The 18,984-nt window shown below is 38.2% G+C and overlaps 1 protein-coding gene across 1 annotated transcript in view; it reads left to right on the top strand.

Annotated features, from left to right (window-relative positions):
* The window catches only part of LANCL3 (LanC like family member 3), a 174,604-nt gene that overhangs the window by 130,628 nt on the left and 24,992 nt on the right, over positions 1-18,984 (top strand). Inside the window, exons 2-3 of the mRNA XM_049767117.1 lie at positions 3,926-4,049; positions 16,031-16,228. Of these exons, the coding sequence (XP_049623074.1) occupies positions 3,926-4,049; positions 16,031-16,228 (322 nt within the window). The remainder of the gene's footprint in view (positions 1-3,925; positions 4,050-16,030; positions 16,229-18,984) is intronic.

Raw genomic sequence — 18,984 nt, forward strand, 5'->3', positions numbered from 1 at the left:
TTACTGCTCCACTATCTTGTCATAAATAGTGTGATAAGAATATTTTAAAATGAATGCTTTTATTTGCGGATCACTGAATGGAAATGATTAATTTATGGTAACTATCATTAACTTGCTTTGTATTTTTAAGCTATCTAAATTTAAAGCTGTTAAAAGCTTATTTAAAAAAGAGTAGGTTAGAGAGATAATACAGTCCGTAGGGTACTTACTTGTCTTACATGTGAATGATCCTGGTTGTATTTCTGGCACCACTCCAAGGACTGCTGGGAGCTATCCCTGAACCCAGGGTTAACCCTGATGAGCACTTTCCTGTGTGGCCATAAAATTAAACGACAGCAACAAAAAGAGAGAATTTGTCCAAGATATTGCCTTATGAGTATGCCTTAGGTTCTGTAACGATAGAAAAGAATCTAGATTTATTATGATAAACACCCAGTGAGCTACTACTCACTAAATTTCTCTAAATGTCATTTCCTCATTCCTTGATCTCTATTATTTCAGAGGCATGGAGAGCATCTCCATGGCTCATGAGCCCTCTTCTCTGCCCTGGAAGCTGGGGACTGCAGACTGTGAAAGCAGATAAACAGGGGAGTCAGAACATGCCCTTCCCTCAAGTTCCTCTCCGTTTTTTGTGCTGTTTGTTCAGGGAAAGAATGGAACATGCATTCTCACTCTTCTATTCCATATATTTTCAATGAATTCTCTTTCCACTTTCTATTTGCTGATCAATAAACTCATGGGTAGGTCTTGTCTGTTCTCAAAGATAAAGAACTGCATGCAGAACTCTGGCCTTTATCCAGCTGAACAAGTACTGGTTTCTCTTTGTTTCACCTTTTTTCCCCCCACAGTGTTTCTTAGAGATAAGAAGAAACCACCAAACATGATGCATGAATGGAGATGTATTTAAAAATGTTTTATAAATGCATCCTCTATGTTGAGTTTTAGATTTACTTATAAGGATGGCATCAAAGGGAGAAGACACCACAAATAATTTAAATGGTTTTTCTTCTGGTTCGAAAATAAGCAAGTAGTCTTGCTCTTAAAGATTGTGTTCTTCCTTGAACATATAGCTTGCTTGCTTGCATCTGTGTCTTTTAGCTTTTCCACTATGTGTAAGTCCATTTTCTCTCTTGAGCACTTGCTTCCTCTTTTTCTTTCCCCTCACATCTAAGTTAGTTTCATTAAAAAGTATTTTGCTTCACACACACAAAGCAGGTAAACTCACACGGGGCTGTTGAAGACAGAGAGAGAGAGAGAGAGAGAGAGAGAGAGAGAGAGAGAGAGAGAGAGAGAGAGAGAGAGAGAGAATAAAGATTAAGTAAGAAAAGAATGGGGCCGGCGAGGTGGCGCTAGAGGTAAGGTGTCTGCCTTACAATTGCTAGCCAAGGATCAGGACCGAGGTTCGATCCCCGGCGTCCCATATGGTCCCCCCAAGCCAGGGGCAATTTCTGAGCACTTAGCCAGGAGTAACCCCTGAACATCAAATGGGTGTGGCCTGAAAAACAAAAAAAAAAAAAAAGAATAAGAATATTTATAGTTACTGGAATAGAATTCAAATAGGGAAAAATTTATGGGGCCGGAAAGGTGGCACAACTGGAAGGGCTTCTGCCTTGCACGTGCTAACCTAGGTGGGACAGTGGTTCCATCCCCTTGCATCCTATATGGTCCCCCAAGCCAGGGGAGAGATTTCTGAGTGCATAGCAGGAGTAACCCTTGATTGTCACCAGGTGTGGCCCAACCCCCCTAAAAAATAGAGAAAATTTTTGTGATTCAAGTGAGTATATAACACCCCCAGTTTTTACTTACCAAAAAAACTATTTCTGTTGTATGGATGGATTCAAGAACAATGTTGGCAGATAGGACCTAAGTTCAGTTGAAGACTAAATATATTTTCAGAAAAAAGTATAGAATGGAATCTTATCTTCATGTACTTAGAGAATCCTAGATTTTTATGAGTATAGAAATAGAGGTGTTGTTAAGATATTAATGGTTAATATACCAAATCTATATATTCCAGTTAGTACTGATAAAAAACACACAAAGTAAACATTTAATAGTAAATGAAAATTTGGTGGCAATTGGAGAAGATTCAGGCAAAGAAACCACTTAGGAAAATGCTAAAGACTTTCCAAAATAATAAATCAAGTTGGAGTGGGAAGAGATCTTTGAGAATTTAGGTAGAATTAAATAAGCCCAAGTGGCAAAGACAGGTAGGTAATAAAATAAAAATTTAAGTCGAAAGTCATAGCATAGTTGTATCTAAGCAACCAAATGAAAACCAAGGAAAAATCTGCATAAGTGACATGGACTATTGTCTGTGTTCCAACCCTGAATTACTCTTTCTTTCCACCCTTAGGGTCATGAACTTTAAATGCTCTATTTGTAGACTTTTCCTTAGGGCTCATCTTCAATACTGGTATTAACTTCCCTACAGGAAAGAACTGTGTCCCAGGCTTTCCAGGATTTCTCTCATAATACCCAGCACAGGACTGTATCAGAATAGTAATATTCTGTAAATATTAAATGACAGAATGAATAATACCTTTTTTAAATTAAATTTTGGCTTTGAGGATGTCAAACACTGGGTTATATTTTACCCTCTATCATTGGGTAAACCAGAAGAAGAATTTAAGAACATTATTTCAGCAAGTCTAATGTCAACTTGTAAGCAGGACCATTCTGTGTGTGAAACATAGAAAAGAACCGAAAATCTAATGAACTTTCCTCTGAGCCCAGTGAGATGCATCTAGTTATATTTAATATACATTATTAATATAGATTAATGTAACTAATATATATATATAATACTTTTACTTGTATTCTCTCTGTACAGGTATGCCATTTTGAAATCTTGTCTTTAAGAGCAAAGAGATCTTTTGCATTTTGTTTGCTATGATAACCCAGAATTCTAGAACAAGCTTTCCTGGCATTTAGTGGGGACTTAAAATAATCACTGTGGAAGGAAGGGAAGTGGAGGGAGGAAAAAACGGAATAAAAGAGAGGATGTAGCATTTGTTCAAGTATCAGTTACTGAAAGCCCCCTTTATATATTTGTTAGGAGCCAAGGGTGCCAAAATTATGACAGGAAACTATCTTTGCCATCAGTAAACTGATGATCTCGTAAAGTGTGACATAGCACACCAGGTGGTAAGTGCTAAGCCAGAGAGAATCAGGATTAATACAGGGAGTGTGCCAAACTGAGAGTCTAATTGTCTTTGAGGAAGAGTGGAAAGCAGAAAGCATCACAAATCTGAGCAGAATCCTAATGAAGTCACTTATGTTTTGTAGACTTGAGAACATTTGAATCTCTATAGTTCCAAAATTGTCTGTGGATAGATTGAATAAAATATGGAAAACATGCTAGCCATTTTCTATTCAGTCATTTCACTATTAAAAGTCATTTTTGCATTGGAACTTGATTGAACTTTGGCTTCATTCAGGGAGTGCAAAAGGGTAAAATGAGTTTGTCACACAGCAGCTTGTTGTAGAATTGTGGTTTTATAACCATAGTCTAAGTGATACAAATCGAAGGCCATTGTCTGGGCCAGAACAGCACAGACTGCCAGGAATAACTGCTTTGTTAAGCATGATTGGTTAGGACCAGTCTTTGTTATTTTCTGAGCAAATTCTTGTTCCCATGACAAGAATTCATAATATAATAGCTGAAAGGTGGTCTTTGTATTTTATAAAAGCCTAGAGGAGTAGAGGTGTATTTCTCATCAAAACAGCAAAATTTCTGAAGAGGGTAGATAAACTTGGCAACAAAGAAAATGAATCAGAGTGGAAAATGTCTGGTTGGCTAAGCTTATTTACATAAAGAAAAAGATTCTAGAGACATGCTGATAGACTTTTTAAACAAGAAAATACTGTGCCTGCAGGGAATAAAATAATTCTGGTTTGACTTTTTCTTGATTTCCTTATTCAGGTACTGACCCCAGCACAGATCAAATCAATTTGCCAGGCAATACTGGACTCTGGGAAGCAGTATGCTATAAAAAAGAGGAAGCCATTCCCCCTGATGTATTCTTATTATGGAACTGAGTACTTGGGTAAGTGAAGATGTTGATAAATGTCAACACTAGTGATTTAACTGGATGAGTTTATGATGCCATTTTACTCTTTTCCTTTTCTTTATTTTAAATTCTCTCTATATATTTTTTCATTTTAAATCAAATTTAGGTAAAATGGTTACAGTAATGTTAAAGTTTACATTCATCATTTATGTACATATTTACTGTGCCCCACCACCACCAATATATCTATGACCCTCCCTAAATATCCCTACTTCATCTCTACTGTGATCTTCACCTCTCCAACAACTCCTCCATTTTTAAATCAATTGTAGCCATTGTAGCAACTGGAATACCTTGAATGATTCATGGAAAACTGCTTCCCCCATACATAATAAGACAAAAACAGAGGAATATGGCTGATTTGCTCTGCAGCTGTGCTTATGCCCTAGTCAGCGTACATCAGCACAAAACATAGAAAACACCACACTCCAAAAGGCACGATGGGAAAACAACACAGACCATCATTATGCTTAGAGAATGAAGATGGTCACACTGAAAACCCAACAAGTAACGACCACCTACATAGCCTGCATGAGAAGGAATTTAGAGGAGATATGTGTAAGCTATTCAAAAAATTCAAAAAATATATGGAAACAAATGAACCACAAATAAGACTCAAAAGAATGTGAAAGTAGAAATGAGAAAACTTGGGGCTGGAGTGATAGCACAGGGGTACAGTATTTGCCTTGCATGTGGCCAACCCAGCACGGACCCAGATTTGATTCCTGGCATCACATATCATACCCTGAAACTGCCAAGAGTGATTTATGAGCACAGAGCCAGAAGTAAACCATGAGTGCCACCGGGTGTGATGCCAAAATAGAAAAAAAGATATGAGAAAACTTTAAACTGAAATATCCAGGCTGAAAAACTTGGTATGCAAAATGAAAACCTCACTGGAAAGCCTCACCAGCAGAGTTACAGCTGCTGAGGACAAAATCAGTGTTCTGGAAGATGAACTCCATAACACCTCCATACAAAAGAAAAGCTTGAAAAAGAGCCTCAAAGAAAGTGAACAGAGGGACCAGAGAGAGCACTGTGGTGGGATGTTTGCCTTTCATGCAGCTGACCTGGGACCTGCCCAGGTTCAATTCCAGGCATCCCATATGGTCCCCCTAACCTGTCAGGAATAATTTCTGAGCACAGAACCAGGAGCAACCCCTGAATATGGCCGGGTTGACCCACAACCCCCCCAAAGTGAACAGATAATAGAACTCTAGTATAAAATTAAGAGAAAAAAGTACCCTTAAGATTTAGAACAGATTTATCATAAACAACCTTCAAATTCCAAAGGCAGTGGTGGGATAAGTGACAAAACTCAACAAAATGAATACTTTGCCAAAAATACTTTACCCTGTTAGACTTTCATTTAGATTTCAAGGAGGAGGGGCCGGGTGGTGGCGCTAAAGGTAAGGTGCCTGCCTTACCTGCGCTACCCTAGGACGGACCACGGTTCGATCCCCCGGCGTCCCATATGGTCCCCCAAGCCAGGAGCGACTTCTGAGCGCATAGCCAGGAGTAACCCCTGAGCGTCACCGGGTGTGGCCCAAAAACCAAAAAAAAAAAAAAGATTTCAAGGAGGAATACCTAGCTTCACAGATAAACAGCAGCTTAGAAACTTTGCAGACTCAAAACCAAGCTTAAAAGAAGAGCTAAAGAGTCTACTTTAAGGCAAAGCAGACCCATCAAACACACTAAGCTCCTATAAATATATAAAACTAAATCCATTGGCAATCATTTCTCTCAATGTCAGTGAACTAAGTGCCTCAGTTAAGAGAAACAAAATGGTAAAAAGGGGTCAGAAAACTGAATCCAACTTTTATGCTTGCACGGAACACATCTGAATAGTCAGAGCTAATATAGACTCAAAATCAGAGATAGGCGGACAAACCTTCAAGAAAACAATTCACTTAAAAAGGTTGGAGTGGCCATACCAATATCAGATGACACACACTTTAGGCTTAAAAGCTGTAAGAGACAGAGATGGGCACTTCTTAATAACCAAAGATGCATACACCAAGAAGTGACACTTCTAAACATATATGCACTCATTGATGGGCCAGCACAAAACTTAAAAGAATTGCCGATAAATTTGAAGAAAGACATCAAAAGCAACACAATAATAGAGGAGACTTCAATACCACCTTGTTATCTTTTGATAGGTTAACCAGGCTAAAAGTTAACAAATATACACTGAATGTGAAGAAAGAACTAGAAGTGAGTGGCTGTGTGTGTGTGTGTGTTTACACGTAGAGAGAGTTCTTTATCTCCAAAAAACTGGATATATACTCTTCTCCAATGATATGGGATATTTTCTAAGATAGAACACATGCTTGTCCATAAAATATACTTCTACAAAATCAAGAATATGGAAATTTTTTCTACTCTCTTCTCAAACCAAGACACTGAAAATAAAGGTTAATTGCAAACAGAAAAGGACAGATAACTTTAACACCTGGTAATTAAACAGCCAACTACTGAAAAACAAGTGGGTCAGAGATGAAATCAAGAGAAAATGAAATGATTCCTGGAAACAAATCAGAATGAAGACATAAATTACCAGAATCCATGGAACACAGCACAAACAGTATTAAGTGGAAAATTTATATTTTCCCAAACACTCACCAGAAAGGAAGAAAAGGGGTGGTTTGGAGAGAGAGCACAGCAGTAGGGCAATTACTCTTGCACACAGCCAATTCAGGACTGATGATGGTCTGAATCCCAGCATCCCGTATCGTCCCCAGAGCTTTCCAGGAGCAATGTCTGAGTGCAGTCATTATTAATCCCTGAGCACCACTGAGTGTGACTCAAAAAAAGAAGGAAGGGAAGGGAGGGTTTGGGGAAGGGAGGGAAGGGGGAGGGAGGGAGGGAGGAAGGAAGGAAGGAAGGAAGGAAGGAAGGAAATAAGGAAAAGGTCTACATGAATAACAATGGTACAGCTTAAGAAATTGGAAAAAAGAGCAATAAAATTAGCCAAAATTGGACACGTGGAAGGAAGTAATAAAACTAAGAGCAGACAAAGAAATAAGAGAGGACACACAGAAATGGAAACACATACCCTACTCATGGATTGGCAGGATTAACATCGTTAAAATGGCAATACACCCAAAAGCATTATACAGATTTAATGCGTTCCCTCTAAAGACACCCATTACATTCTTCAAAGAAGTGGATCAAACACTTATGAAGTTCATCTGGAACAATAAATAGCTAACACACTCAAGGGAAAAAGAATATGGGAGGCATTACTTTCCCCAACTTTAAACTGTACTACAAAGCACTAGTTATCAAAACAGCATGGTATTGGAGTAAAGACAGACCCTCAGATCAGTGGAATAGGCTTGAGTTCTCAGAGAATGTTCCCCAGATATGCAAGCACCTAATTTTTGACAAAGGAGCAAGAAATCCTAAGTGGAGCAGGGAAAACCTCTTCAACAAGTGCTGGCAGAACTGGTTAGCCACTTGCAAAAGAGCGAACATAGACCCCCAGTTAACATCATGTACAAAGGTAAAATCCAAATGGATTAAAGACCTTGATATCAACCTGATACCATAAGGTATATAGAACAACACATAGTTAAAACACTCCATGACATTGAGACTAAAGGTATCTTCAAGGAGGAAACTGCACTTTCCAACAAGTGGAAGCAGAGATAAACAGATGGGAATACATTAAGCTGAGAAGCTTCTACACCTCAAAAGAAATAGTGCCCAGGATACAAGATCCACACACTGACTGGGAGAAACTATTCACCCAATACCCATCAGATAAGGGCTAATCTCAAAATATACATGGCACTGACAGAACTTTACAAGAAAAAAACATCTAATCCCATCAAAAAATGGGGAGAAGAAATGAATAGACACTTTGACAAAGAAGTACAAATGGCAAAAGGCACATGAAAAAATGCTTCTCATCACTAATCATCAGGGAGGTGCAAATCGAAACAACAATGAGATACCATCTCACACCACAGAGATTGGCACACATCACAAAGAACGAGAACAATCAGTGCTGATGGGGATGTGGAGAGAAAGGAACTTTTATCTACTGCTGGTGGGAATGCTGTCTAGTCCAACCTTTATGGATAGCAATATGGAGATTCCTCCAAAAACTGGAAATTTAGCACCCATTCGACCCAGCTATTCCACTCCTAGGGATATACCCTAGGAACACAAGAATACAGTACAAAAATCCCTTCCTCACACCTATATTTATTGAAGCACTATTTACAATAGCCAGGCTCTGGAAACAACCAAGATGCCCTTCAACAGATGAATGGCTAAAGAAACTGTGCTACATACACACAATGGAATATTATGCAGCCTACAGGAGAGATGAAGTCATGAAATTTTCCTATACATGAATGTACATGGAATCTATCATGCTGAGTGAAATAAGTCAGAGGAAGAGAGAGACACACAGAATAATCTCACTCATCTATGGGTTTTAAGAAAAATAAAAGTCATTTTTGCAACAATCCTGAGACAATGAGAGGAGGGCTGGAACTTCCAGCTCACTTCCTGAAGCTCACCACATAGAGTGGTGAGTGCAGTTATAGAAATAACTACACTGAGAACTACCATAACCATGTGAATGAATGAGGGAACTGGAAAGCCTGTCTAGAGTACAAATGGGGGTGGTGTGGGATGGAGGGAGATTTGGGACATTGGTGGTGGGAATGTTGCACTGGTGAAGGGGGGTGCTCTTTACGTGACTGAAACCTAAGCACAATCATATTTGTAATCAAGATGTTTAAATAAAGATATTATAAAATGCAAAAAAGATAAGAGATTTAAAAATACAAAAAAACTAAGGGCAGAAATTAATGAACTAGATACCAAAATATATCAAAACTATAATTAAAAATAAGCTTGTTTTTTTTTGAAAAATAAACAATATTGATAAAACCATTAGCAAGACACATAAAGAAAGGGAGAGAGGAACTTTCTAAGCAGATCAGAAATTAAAAGGGAGAAAAATAAATTAAAAGGGAATGTCAATACAGATACTACAGGAATCCAGGGGGATCGCTTCTCGGCCTTTTGGCTAAGATCAAATGTAGGAATCCAGGGGTTAATTAGAATATTTTGAGATTCTATGCCACAAAACATGAAAACCTGGAAGAAAAGTATACATTTTTGAACTCCCACAACCTTTCAATATTGAGTCAAGATGATCTGGAATACATAACAGATCTGTCACTATTGAGAAAATTTAAAGGGAAATAGGCTTCCCCAAAACAAAAGTCCAGGTCCAAGATGATTCACTAGTGAATTCTTTCAAACTTTTCTTTTAATATAAATCTTTATTTAAGCACCATAATTATAAGCATGTTTGTAGTTGGGTTTCAGTCATAAATGGAATACACCCCTTGACCAGTGCAACTGGTGAATTCCCACCACCAATGCTCCCCCTCCTCCCCTGCCCCTGCCTCTGCCTGTATTATGAAAGGCATTCTACTTCTTTCATTCTTTAACATTGTCATGCTAGTTGTTAGTGTAGTTATTTCCCTAACATTGTTCACCACTATTTGTGGTAAGCTTCAAATTTAAAGCCAGTCTTTAGGCCCTTGTAGCCCTTAACTATTGTCTCTGGGCCTTATTACAGTAATGTCTAATTTTTCTTAAAACCCATATATGAGTGAGACTATTCTGTATTCTTTTAAACTTTTAAAGATAATCTAATATCAATCCTCATCAAGCTCTTCCAGGAAACTGAAGAAAACAGAAACATTTCCAAATAGCTTCTATGAAACTATCAGCATCCAAATACCAATAGCAAACAAAGACACCACACAAAAAATGAATTATAGCCCCATATCCTTGATGAACATGGATGCATAAATCCTCAGAAAATATAAGGGATTAGAATCCAACAATAGCTCATCATAGTTATATATCATGACTTTTACCCCTCCCCAAAGTCAAATGCTAATCTTATTGATGGTCAGACAAGCCCACAGCTGGGAGGGGTCTGTATTTGGTAATTAAGGCCTGGGGTAGGGGCAAAAGACAAAAGCAGCAGGAAGGAAGATGCAACAGAGTGAAGAGAGACACAGGTTGGGTGCAGAGAAGCTGGTTAGCTTAGAAGCCATGTGAGATATGCACATGGCAGTTAGGGCCTTGTAATAAAACTTTCTGTCTCCTAACACTTCAACTGAATGCCCGTAGATCATTTTTTCACCATTACCCCGATAGCTACAGACCCGCTAGGCTGTAGGGGCTGCAGATGCCGGACCTGGGATGAGAAAGGCCTCACCATCATCTATCCACACCTTTTGGACACTCTATAATTTATTCAATACAACATATGACCAAGTATGTTTGATTCCAGGGCAGCAAGGGTGGTTTAACATACACAAGTCAATTAATATAATACACCATTAAATAAAAGAAAAAATCATATGATCATATCAATAGATACTGAGAAACATTTAAAAAGGTCCAGCACCCATTATTGATAAAAAAAAAACTAGCAATTATATGGGAATTGAATGAACTTTCTCAATGTTGTGAAAGTCATTTATCACAAACACATTATAAGCATTATACTCAGTGAAGGGGGGGGACTAAAAGCCTTTCCACTAAGAATGTTCTTGCACAAGGCAAGGTTGCCCTCTCTCACCACTTCTATTCAATATATTAATGAAAAAAGATGTCAGATAATCTGCATAAGAAAAGAACAAGTGAAGCTCTCCTCATTTGCAGATGACATGATACTGTATCTAGAAAATTCCACAGACTCCCAAAAAAGCTTCTAGAAACATTAGACTTCTATTGTAAAGTGGCAAGCTACAAAGTTAACACACAAAATTCCATAGCTTTTCTATACACAAATAATGAAAGGGAAGAAAAAGATACTGAAAAAAGTCCCATTCACAATTGTGCCTCAGAAAATCAAGTATCTTGGAATATTTAACTTGGAACTTAATAGGTAAAAGAGCTATATAAAGAAAACTACAAAACTGATTCAAGAAATAAGAGCAAATAAGGAAATGGAAATATATACTGTGCTTATGGATTGCGAGGATTAACATTAAAATGTCAATATTTCCCAAAGCACTGTACAGATTTATTGTAATCCTTGTCAAAATTCCCATGACATTTTTTGTGGTTTTTGGGTCACATCCGGCAGTGCTCAAGGGTTATTTCTGGCTCCAGGCTCAGAAATTGCTCCTGGCAGGCACGGGGGACCATATGGGACGCTGGGATTTGAACTGATGACCTCCTGCATGAAAGGCAAGCGCCTTACCTCCATGCTATCTCTCCGCCCCCCCCCCATGACATATTTTAAAGAAGTGGTTCAGAGGCTCCTGAAATTCATATGTAGAAATAAACATCCATGAATAGAGAAAGCAATCCTTGGCCAAAATAAAAATGATGTGAGAAATCACCGTCCTCTAATTTAAACTGTATTATAAAGCAGTAGTAATTAAAACAGCATTGTATTGGAATAAAGACAGACCCTCAGATAAATGGAATAGACTTGAATATCTAGAGATGGACTCACAGATTTACAAAAATTTAATTTTGGGGGCCAAACCAAGTGATGCTCAGGGGTTACTCCTGGCTATACACTCAGATATCGCTCCTGGCTTGGGGGATCACATGGGATGTAAGGGGATCAAACGTGGTCTCCCCTAGGTTAGTACATGCAAGGCAAATACCCTACCACTTGCGCCACTGCTCTAGACCCACAAACAATTAATGTTTTATAAGGGAGGGGCCAAAGCTATATCACAGAGAAAGGGCATTTGTCTTGCATGTGGACGACCCAGGACAGACCTGGCTTCAATCCCTGGCATCCCATATGGTCTCCTGAGCCAAACCTGATTTTTTTTAATTTTGGGCCACACTCGGTGATGCTCAGGGGTTACTCCTGGCTATGTGCTCAGAAATTGATCCTGGCTAGGGTGGGGGGTGTCATATGGGACCTGGGAGATCAAACCTGGGTTCAATCCGCAGCATTCCATATGGTCCTCCAAGCAATTCTAGGAGTGATTCCTGAGTGTAGAAACCCTTAAGTGGGTCAGAGCAATAGCACAGCAGTAGTGCATTTGCCTTGCACATGGCTGACCTAGGACAGGCCTTGGTTCAATTCCTGACATCCCATATGGTCCCTCAAAGCCAGGGGTTATTTCTGAGCACATAGCTAGGAGTATTCCCTGAGCATTTCCAGGTGTGGCCCACAAAACAAAAACAAACAAACAAAAACCCTTAAGCATCACTGGGTGTGGCCAGAAAACAAACAAAAACATAAACAAGCAAAACTGTAAATAGTGATTCTATACAACAAAGTGTATTCAACCAGTAACATTTTACATTTTTTTTATTTAAGAATCATGGTTTACAAAGTTATTGATAGTTGAGTTTTAGGCATAGCACCAATCTCACTACCAATATCAACTCCTATCACCAGTGGTCCCCAATCTGCAGCTTGCTGCCTTGACTGGCACATTATATAGACCAGTGGTTGCAGCCTAGTTCTCATGTTTTCAATGTTGTTGTGTCTGTGTTTTTAGTGTAGCACTTCCACACATTATCAATATAACTGAAACTCTGATCTCTATTCCCCCATTACTTCCCTTTTTCACTTCCTTTCTACCTTGATTTCTTTTCTTCAGTGTCCTTCTGCTCCTTTGGCATCCCCCCTTTGCATTTTTCATTCAGTTCTTCTTTATACCACAGGTAAGTGAAATCATCCCTTGTTTGTTTTTCATCTTCTGGCTTACTTGATTCAAAATGGTATCGTCCAGATCTAACCAAGTTGCTGCAAATTGCATTATTTCATTGTTTTTCTGCAGCTGCATAGTATTCCATTGTGTATATATACCATATCTTCATAATCCATTCATCTATTGTTGGATACCTATATCTTAATTCTATATCTTACCTATTGTACTAAGTACATCAATGAATAATGGCATGCATATGGCTTTTTTTGTTTTGTTTTTATTTTTGGACCACACCAAGTGACACTCAGGGGATACTCCTGACTATGCGCTCAGAAATCGCTCCTGGTTTGGGGGACCATATGGGATGCTGGGGGATCGAAAATTGATCTGTCCTGGGTCAGTGGCGTGCAAGGCAAACACCCTACTTCTGCACCATTGCTCTGGCCCCATTGCTTTTGGAATGACAGTTTTTAAGTCCTGGGTTGGATACCCAAAAGTGTAATTGCTGAATTCCAGATTTTGACTATTTTGAATGAGCAGAGAAGCACACATGTCTTTTCAGAAGAGTGTTTGGTTACTTTGGCAGCTCAGTTTTAAGTTTACTGAGAACTATCCATACCATTTCTACAGGTCAACCTGTAACATATTAAAAGTGTAAGTGAATATTAGTAACTCCCTTTTGGAATCTTTCTTCACTCCTTAGGATCACCTGCCTCCTCCACACTTTTATATATCCCTTCCCTGGCTCTCTTTGGCATAGTCTTGAACAAGTAAAGTGTTCTTATGTCTTTGTTCCTTTATTATTTATTCTATCAACATCTGTTGTAGTTACCTTTTTTTGTCACACCTGGTGCCATTCAGGGGTTACTCCTGGATCTATCCTCAGAAGTTTCCCCTGACTCAGGGGACCATACGGGATACAGGGGATTGAACCCGCCTGGGTCAGCCACATGCAAGACAAATGCCCTACCACTGTGCTACCATTCCGGTCCCATGTAGTTACTTATTTTAAAAAATATTTTAGCCACCATATTTTACAATACTGTTAATGATATTGTATCATGCTTAACACATTCCAGTGCCATGCCCTACACCATTGTCCCAGTGCTCTCCACTATCTTAATCCCCTTCTATCCCTTCCCTGTGGTAAGCTTCCTTCTAAAGATCAGTTCTTAATTTCTTTTGATGTGGGACATTTGTTACATCCCTACATTGTCTCCTTATATCCCACTTATGAGAGAACTCATTCTATTATGTCCCTCTTCTAATTAACTCAGCATGATTTTTTCAGATAAATTCAGATAGCAGAAAATTGTATGATTTTATCTTTTCTTAAAGTCAAGTAGTATCCCATTGTGTATAAACAAGCAGCCTTTCTTTATCTGGTCATCTGTTCTCTGACACTCAGATGTTCCTAGATTTTGGCTATTGTGAATAATGATGCAATGAGAAGAGAAGTACAAATATCTTTTCTTAATAGAGTTTTGGAACCCTTGGGTTAAATGTCAGAAAGTGAAATTGCTGGATAATTTGGAAGTTTATTAGAACCCTTATTAGAAGTGTTCACTTTTAGATAAACAGAGTTTTTTTGTGAAGTAAAATGTTTATTTAAAGATAAATATTGGGGAAGAGAAGAAAAGATGTTTAAGAGAAAATTTAGGGGTGGGGAGGATTTAAGGACATGATTTGGAGGGACTAGAGATATAGAACAGTGAATAAGGAGCTTGTCTTAAATACAGCTAATCTAGGTTTGATCCCTGGCATACCATATGGTCTTCCAAGCCCACCAGGAGTAATTCCTGAGTGAAAATCCAGGAGTAACAACTCCTGAGCCCTGCTGGGAGTGACCCCCCAATAGACAGAAAATAAACAAATTTTTACTGCATACAACTGTAAAGCCTTTTCTAGGAAAAAGTTATAAATGCCTGTGAGCAAAGAGAAAACTTTAAAATTATACACTACTCTTGGAACATTTATTAAAATAAAACTAATATACTCCACAAAAGAATAAACCCTCAGACTATATTGACCAGAGCACCATGAGCTATTTGGGATTCTAATAATGAGAAATCTGTAAAAACTCCTATAGGACCAGGGCTGCCTTTTTCCTTGGTTAAGCTAACTCTTCCAAAGTCGGGCACTGTCTTTTTCTAGTTCAATTCTCTATGCTAGGAATTCTTCTGACTTTGGTCAGATACCACCTGCTGCCTTCACTCAAAGTCCAAGTTAGCATCCTTTCCTCAGTTTCTTACATGTCTCTAACACAGTAATTTATCACCTCATGTTCTAATGGTTAATTTGTAATTCTGGCTTTTTCTAACTGCATTGATGTGAAAGTCTTTTAAAATATACATTACCATAAGAATATATATATCAATTTATATTCATTTATATTTCCCCTAGGCTTAGACTGTATTCAATATACAAATACTAAGTGTGACATATTAAGTATACTACTGTCAGCTACTCATGTTTAATTTTACCTAAAGCAACATTAAGTTTGTTTTGTTTATCGATGTAGCTTCAATACCTAGGAGATAAATTGTGGGCTCTTAATGCTTAAATGTTGAGTAAACTTTATGTTTAGGATACTGAGAACAGATTTTTTCCAATTGGAAGCATTTCCATAAAAATGATTGCTATATTAATTAGAAAGTGCAAGGGACTGGAGCAATATTATAGAGGGTAGATCATTTGCCTTGTACATGGTATGTTGAGTTTGATCCCTGGCACCTAGCATCAGATATAGTCCACCAAGCCAGCCAATAAAGATTTATGAGAACAAAGTCAGAATTAAGGCCTGAGCACTACCAGGTGCCTGGTGCAAGCCCAAACCAATCAACTAACTAAACAAACAAACAAACAAAATTTCAAAAAATTATCTAAAATGAGCCAGACAGTAAACTCATGTTTTGAAAAGAAATAAATAATACCTGGTTTAGGCTCTGGGGGCTAGATAGTCTCTCACACAAATAAAACTCTGCCAATATAGCACAAAAGTACCCTTGGGTAATAAACAAGTGAATGAGCACAATTGTATTCGAATTAAACTTTATTTATAAAAAATGGGCAGTAGGCCTGAATTGTTCTGTAGGCTGGAGTTTGTTTTCTGCTCTATTGTGTATTCACTAGAAAGTCAGTTCTTTGGAAACTCAATTATTATATTAATACGTGTACATTTAAGAAATGGGATCATAAATGCTTTGTTTATCTTTTCACTAAATCAGACTGACTCTTCTCTCAATTGAATGAATTAATTATGGTTTGTTTGTCCAATAGGAGCAGCTCATGGCCTGTCATCCATACTCCAGATGCTTCTTTCTTATCATGAGCACCTGAAGCCTTCTGATCAGGAGCTGGTGTGGCAGAGTGTGGACTTCCTTATGGAGCAGGAACAAAACTACAACTGGCCACCTGAGCTGGGCGAGGCCATTGAGAGAGAAAATGAACTTGTGCACTGGTGTCATGGCGCTCCAGGTCTCTCTCTCTCTCTCTCTCTCTCTCTCTCTCTCTCTCTCTCTCTCTCTCTCTCTCTCTCTCTCTCTCTCTTTCATACACACATACTATTTACTATCAGCAGGAGGAAGAAAATTTTTCTGAGAACTGAGAGTATTTCTAACCCAGTCTCACAAGTACATGAGATAAAAAGATCAAGATGATATAAAGACCGAAACCAAAAATTTTTTGATCTGAAAGGACATCCAGAAATGATACTGCATTTTAAAAATATATGCTTTAAAAAAATAAAAAATAAAATAAAAATGTATGCTTTAATATTTGTTTATACACACATTCAACTAGTACTGGCTAAAAGAGAATATGAATAACAAAATTTAAATTTTAATAGCCTCATTAAAATGCAAAAGAAAACAGGTTAAATTGATTTTGTAATATATAGAAAACATTTCAAGCTATAATCTATATAATAATGGAATGTTTTTATATTTTGTCATGGGAAGTCAGATATGTTGTGTATATTTTTTTTTAATATAAATTTTTATTTTGATCATAGTGGCTTACATATTGTTGACAATAATATTTTAGGTACATATTTACATAAAATCAGGGGGGATTCCCATCGCCAAATTGTCATCCCTACGCCTCCGTTTCTATCCTACCTCCCTTTTCCTTTTCCCTCACCCCAGGGCGGCTAGAATATGTGGTCCCCTCTGTATCTAACCCACTACTTAGTAGTCTTGCACCTGTTTGGTCCTGATGCCTCCCTTATTTCCCCCTCTATCTGGAGTCAGGACTAGCTAGTTCAAGTTGCGTGGTTTTGTTTGAAGGAGAAAAAAGCAATAAACTGGGGTAAGAGTCTAATACCCCGAAAATGGGCGGAGTCCTTCTAAAGGCTCTCATCATCAATCTGGGAGATGGAGAAAAAGTAGGTGAAACACTCCACTAGTACCAAAAGAAGTGTCAAATATCCAGTGAGGGCTCCAGCTATATCGATAAGCACCACACAGAGCAGACAAAACAAACAAACAAACAAGTAGAAAAAAAATAAAACAAAAACAGACAAACAAAAATCACGCCATGGTCTTGAATTAAGAAACATGGCATAGCACGTAACGAAAGAGAAGAAAGGAAGAGAAAAAAATAAATAAATAAATAAATAAAATAAGTATAATTGGGGACTACACTTTCAATAATCACACCCAAACAGAGAAATCGACCAAAATAGATTGGTAAATCAAAAATAATAATAACAATAATAAATGAAGGTAATATATATATTTATATCAAAAAAATAACCAAGGTTTTGTGCTTTTTGTATTTTTGTTTTTTTCCCTCCTGCACTGGCACAGTAAATATTGGGGTCATTCGAAAAAGAATTCACTTGGCCTAAGAGATATGGGATTTCTCCATCCTTGGAGCATACTGTCATGGGATCAACTCTAGACATTGGTCAGGATCCTTTACTTTCCCGGTGGTGTTTTTTTTTGGTTTTTTTTTTTTTCTTTCTTTTTTTTTTTCCTTTGGTGTGTGGAAGACTTCTGCTCTGTGTTTAGAGGTCTCAGTATCTGTACAGATCCTGAGGTGGGACTTATGATGAAGTCAGTCTTTGTGGTTCTAGAGGTTCTGTTACCTCAGTGTCATTTTAACCCATCTTCTGTGGTTGATGATCTTGGTCTTTGCACTGAGCCTAGGGTGGCACCTAGGATAGCGTCTTTCTTTGTGCTCCCAAAAGCCCCATTCCATTACAATTGTCTCTGCCGGATCTTTGGGGCTGGGGATCATGATTCTTGTGCAGGTCATAGTTCAAACCCTAAACTAGGGCTTATTTATTGGTCCCAAGATGTATACAGTCTGGTCGTGGATCAAGCAGCCAGTCATCTGTAAATCCCGATCTTGGGTTTTTGTCCTACCAAAGGGAGCCAAGACTTCTGGTTTTGTCTTGTCGTTAGTTGGTAAGGTAGGCTAATCTGCTCTAAGGTCAAGATGATCGCATTTTCCCTGTTGTCAGGATATCATGTTAGAGCTGGGCCTTGTTGTTGGTCTCGTCGTATTAAGGCCGTCCTGGATGGAGTTTGTTTCCTGCAGCTGTTGTGGAGAGCTGTGCCGTTTCTATGTCGGAGATCCAGGGTTCAAGGCTGGATGAATGATATCTAATCACCTGAGGTCTAATTTGATTCCACATGACATATTTTCAAGGCAGGAGATATCCCTATATTTTAAATAACTATGAGTTCCTATCTCTAGTAGATAAGAGCTCTCTTTTATTTTTTTTTTAAATGTAAAATTTCCCCTTTACTTAGTGTGCCTTTGTAGGGGGAAGTGGTGCTACATTATAATGTCTGTGTATTCGTGGGTGGACTGATGGGATAACAGTCACAGGTCACCTACCAAAAAACGAAGAAAAAAAAAAGGGGGGGGATTGAAACTGTATGTGCTCACAAATATATATGAAGGACAGACATTTAAAAAAAAAGATAAATAAATAAATTTAAAAAAAAAGAAATAAAATGAGTTAGCGAAATTTTTATGGGACCAAAGTGGTGCAAAAGACTACCTTACATTTGGGGGAGGGCAGGTAAAGAGGTGGTGTATTACAGGTCTTATGCCTATGTTGGAAGTACAGTTTTTCCCATTGTCTTTTGGGTTTTTCTTGTGGTGTGTGGGTTCCCAGGCATCTTCCTAACCCACCCCCTGACCTTCTTCAGATTGGTAAATATTTGTGGCAGGGGGGTCTTGGAAGAGTTCTTGCATTGGGGATACTTTTGGATCTAGGC

Source organism: Suncus etruscus, chromosome X (assembly GCF_024139225.1).
Source record: "Suncus etruscus isolate mSunEtr1 chromosome X, mSunEtr1.pri.cur, whole genome shotgun sequence".
In the NCBI taxonomy this organism is placed as follows: domain Eukaryota; kingdom Metazoa; phylum Chordata; class Mammalia; order Eulipotyphla; family Soricidae; genus Suncus; species Suncus etruscus.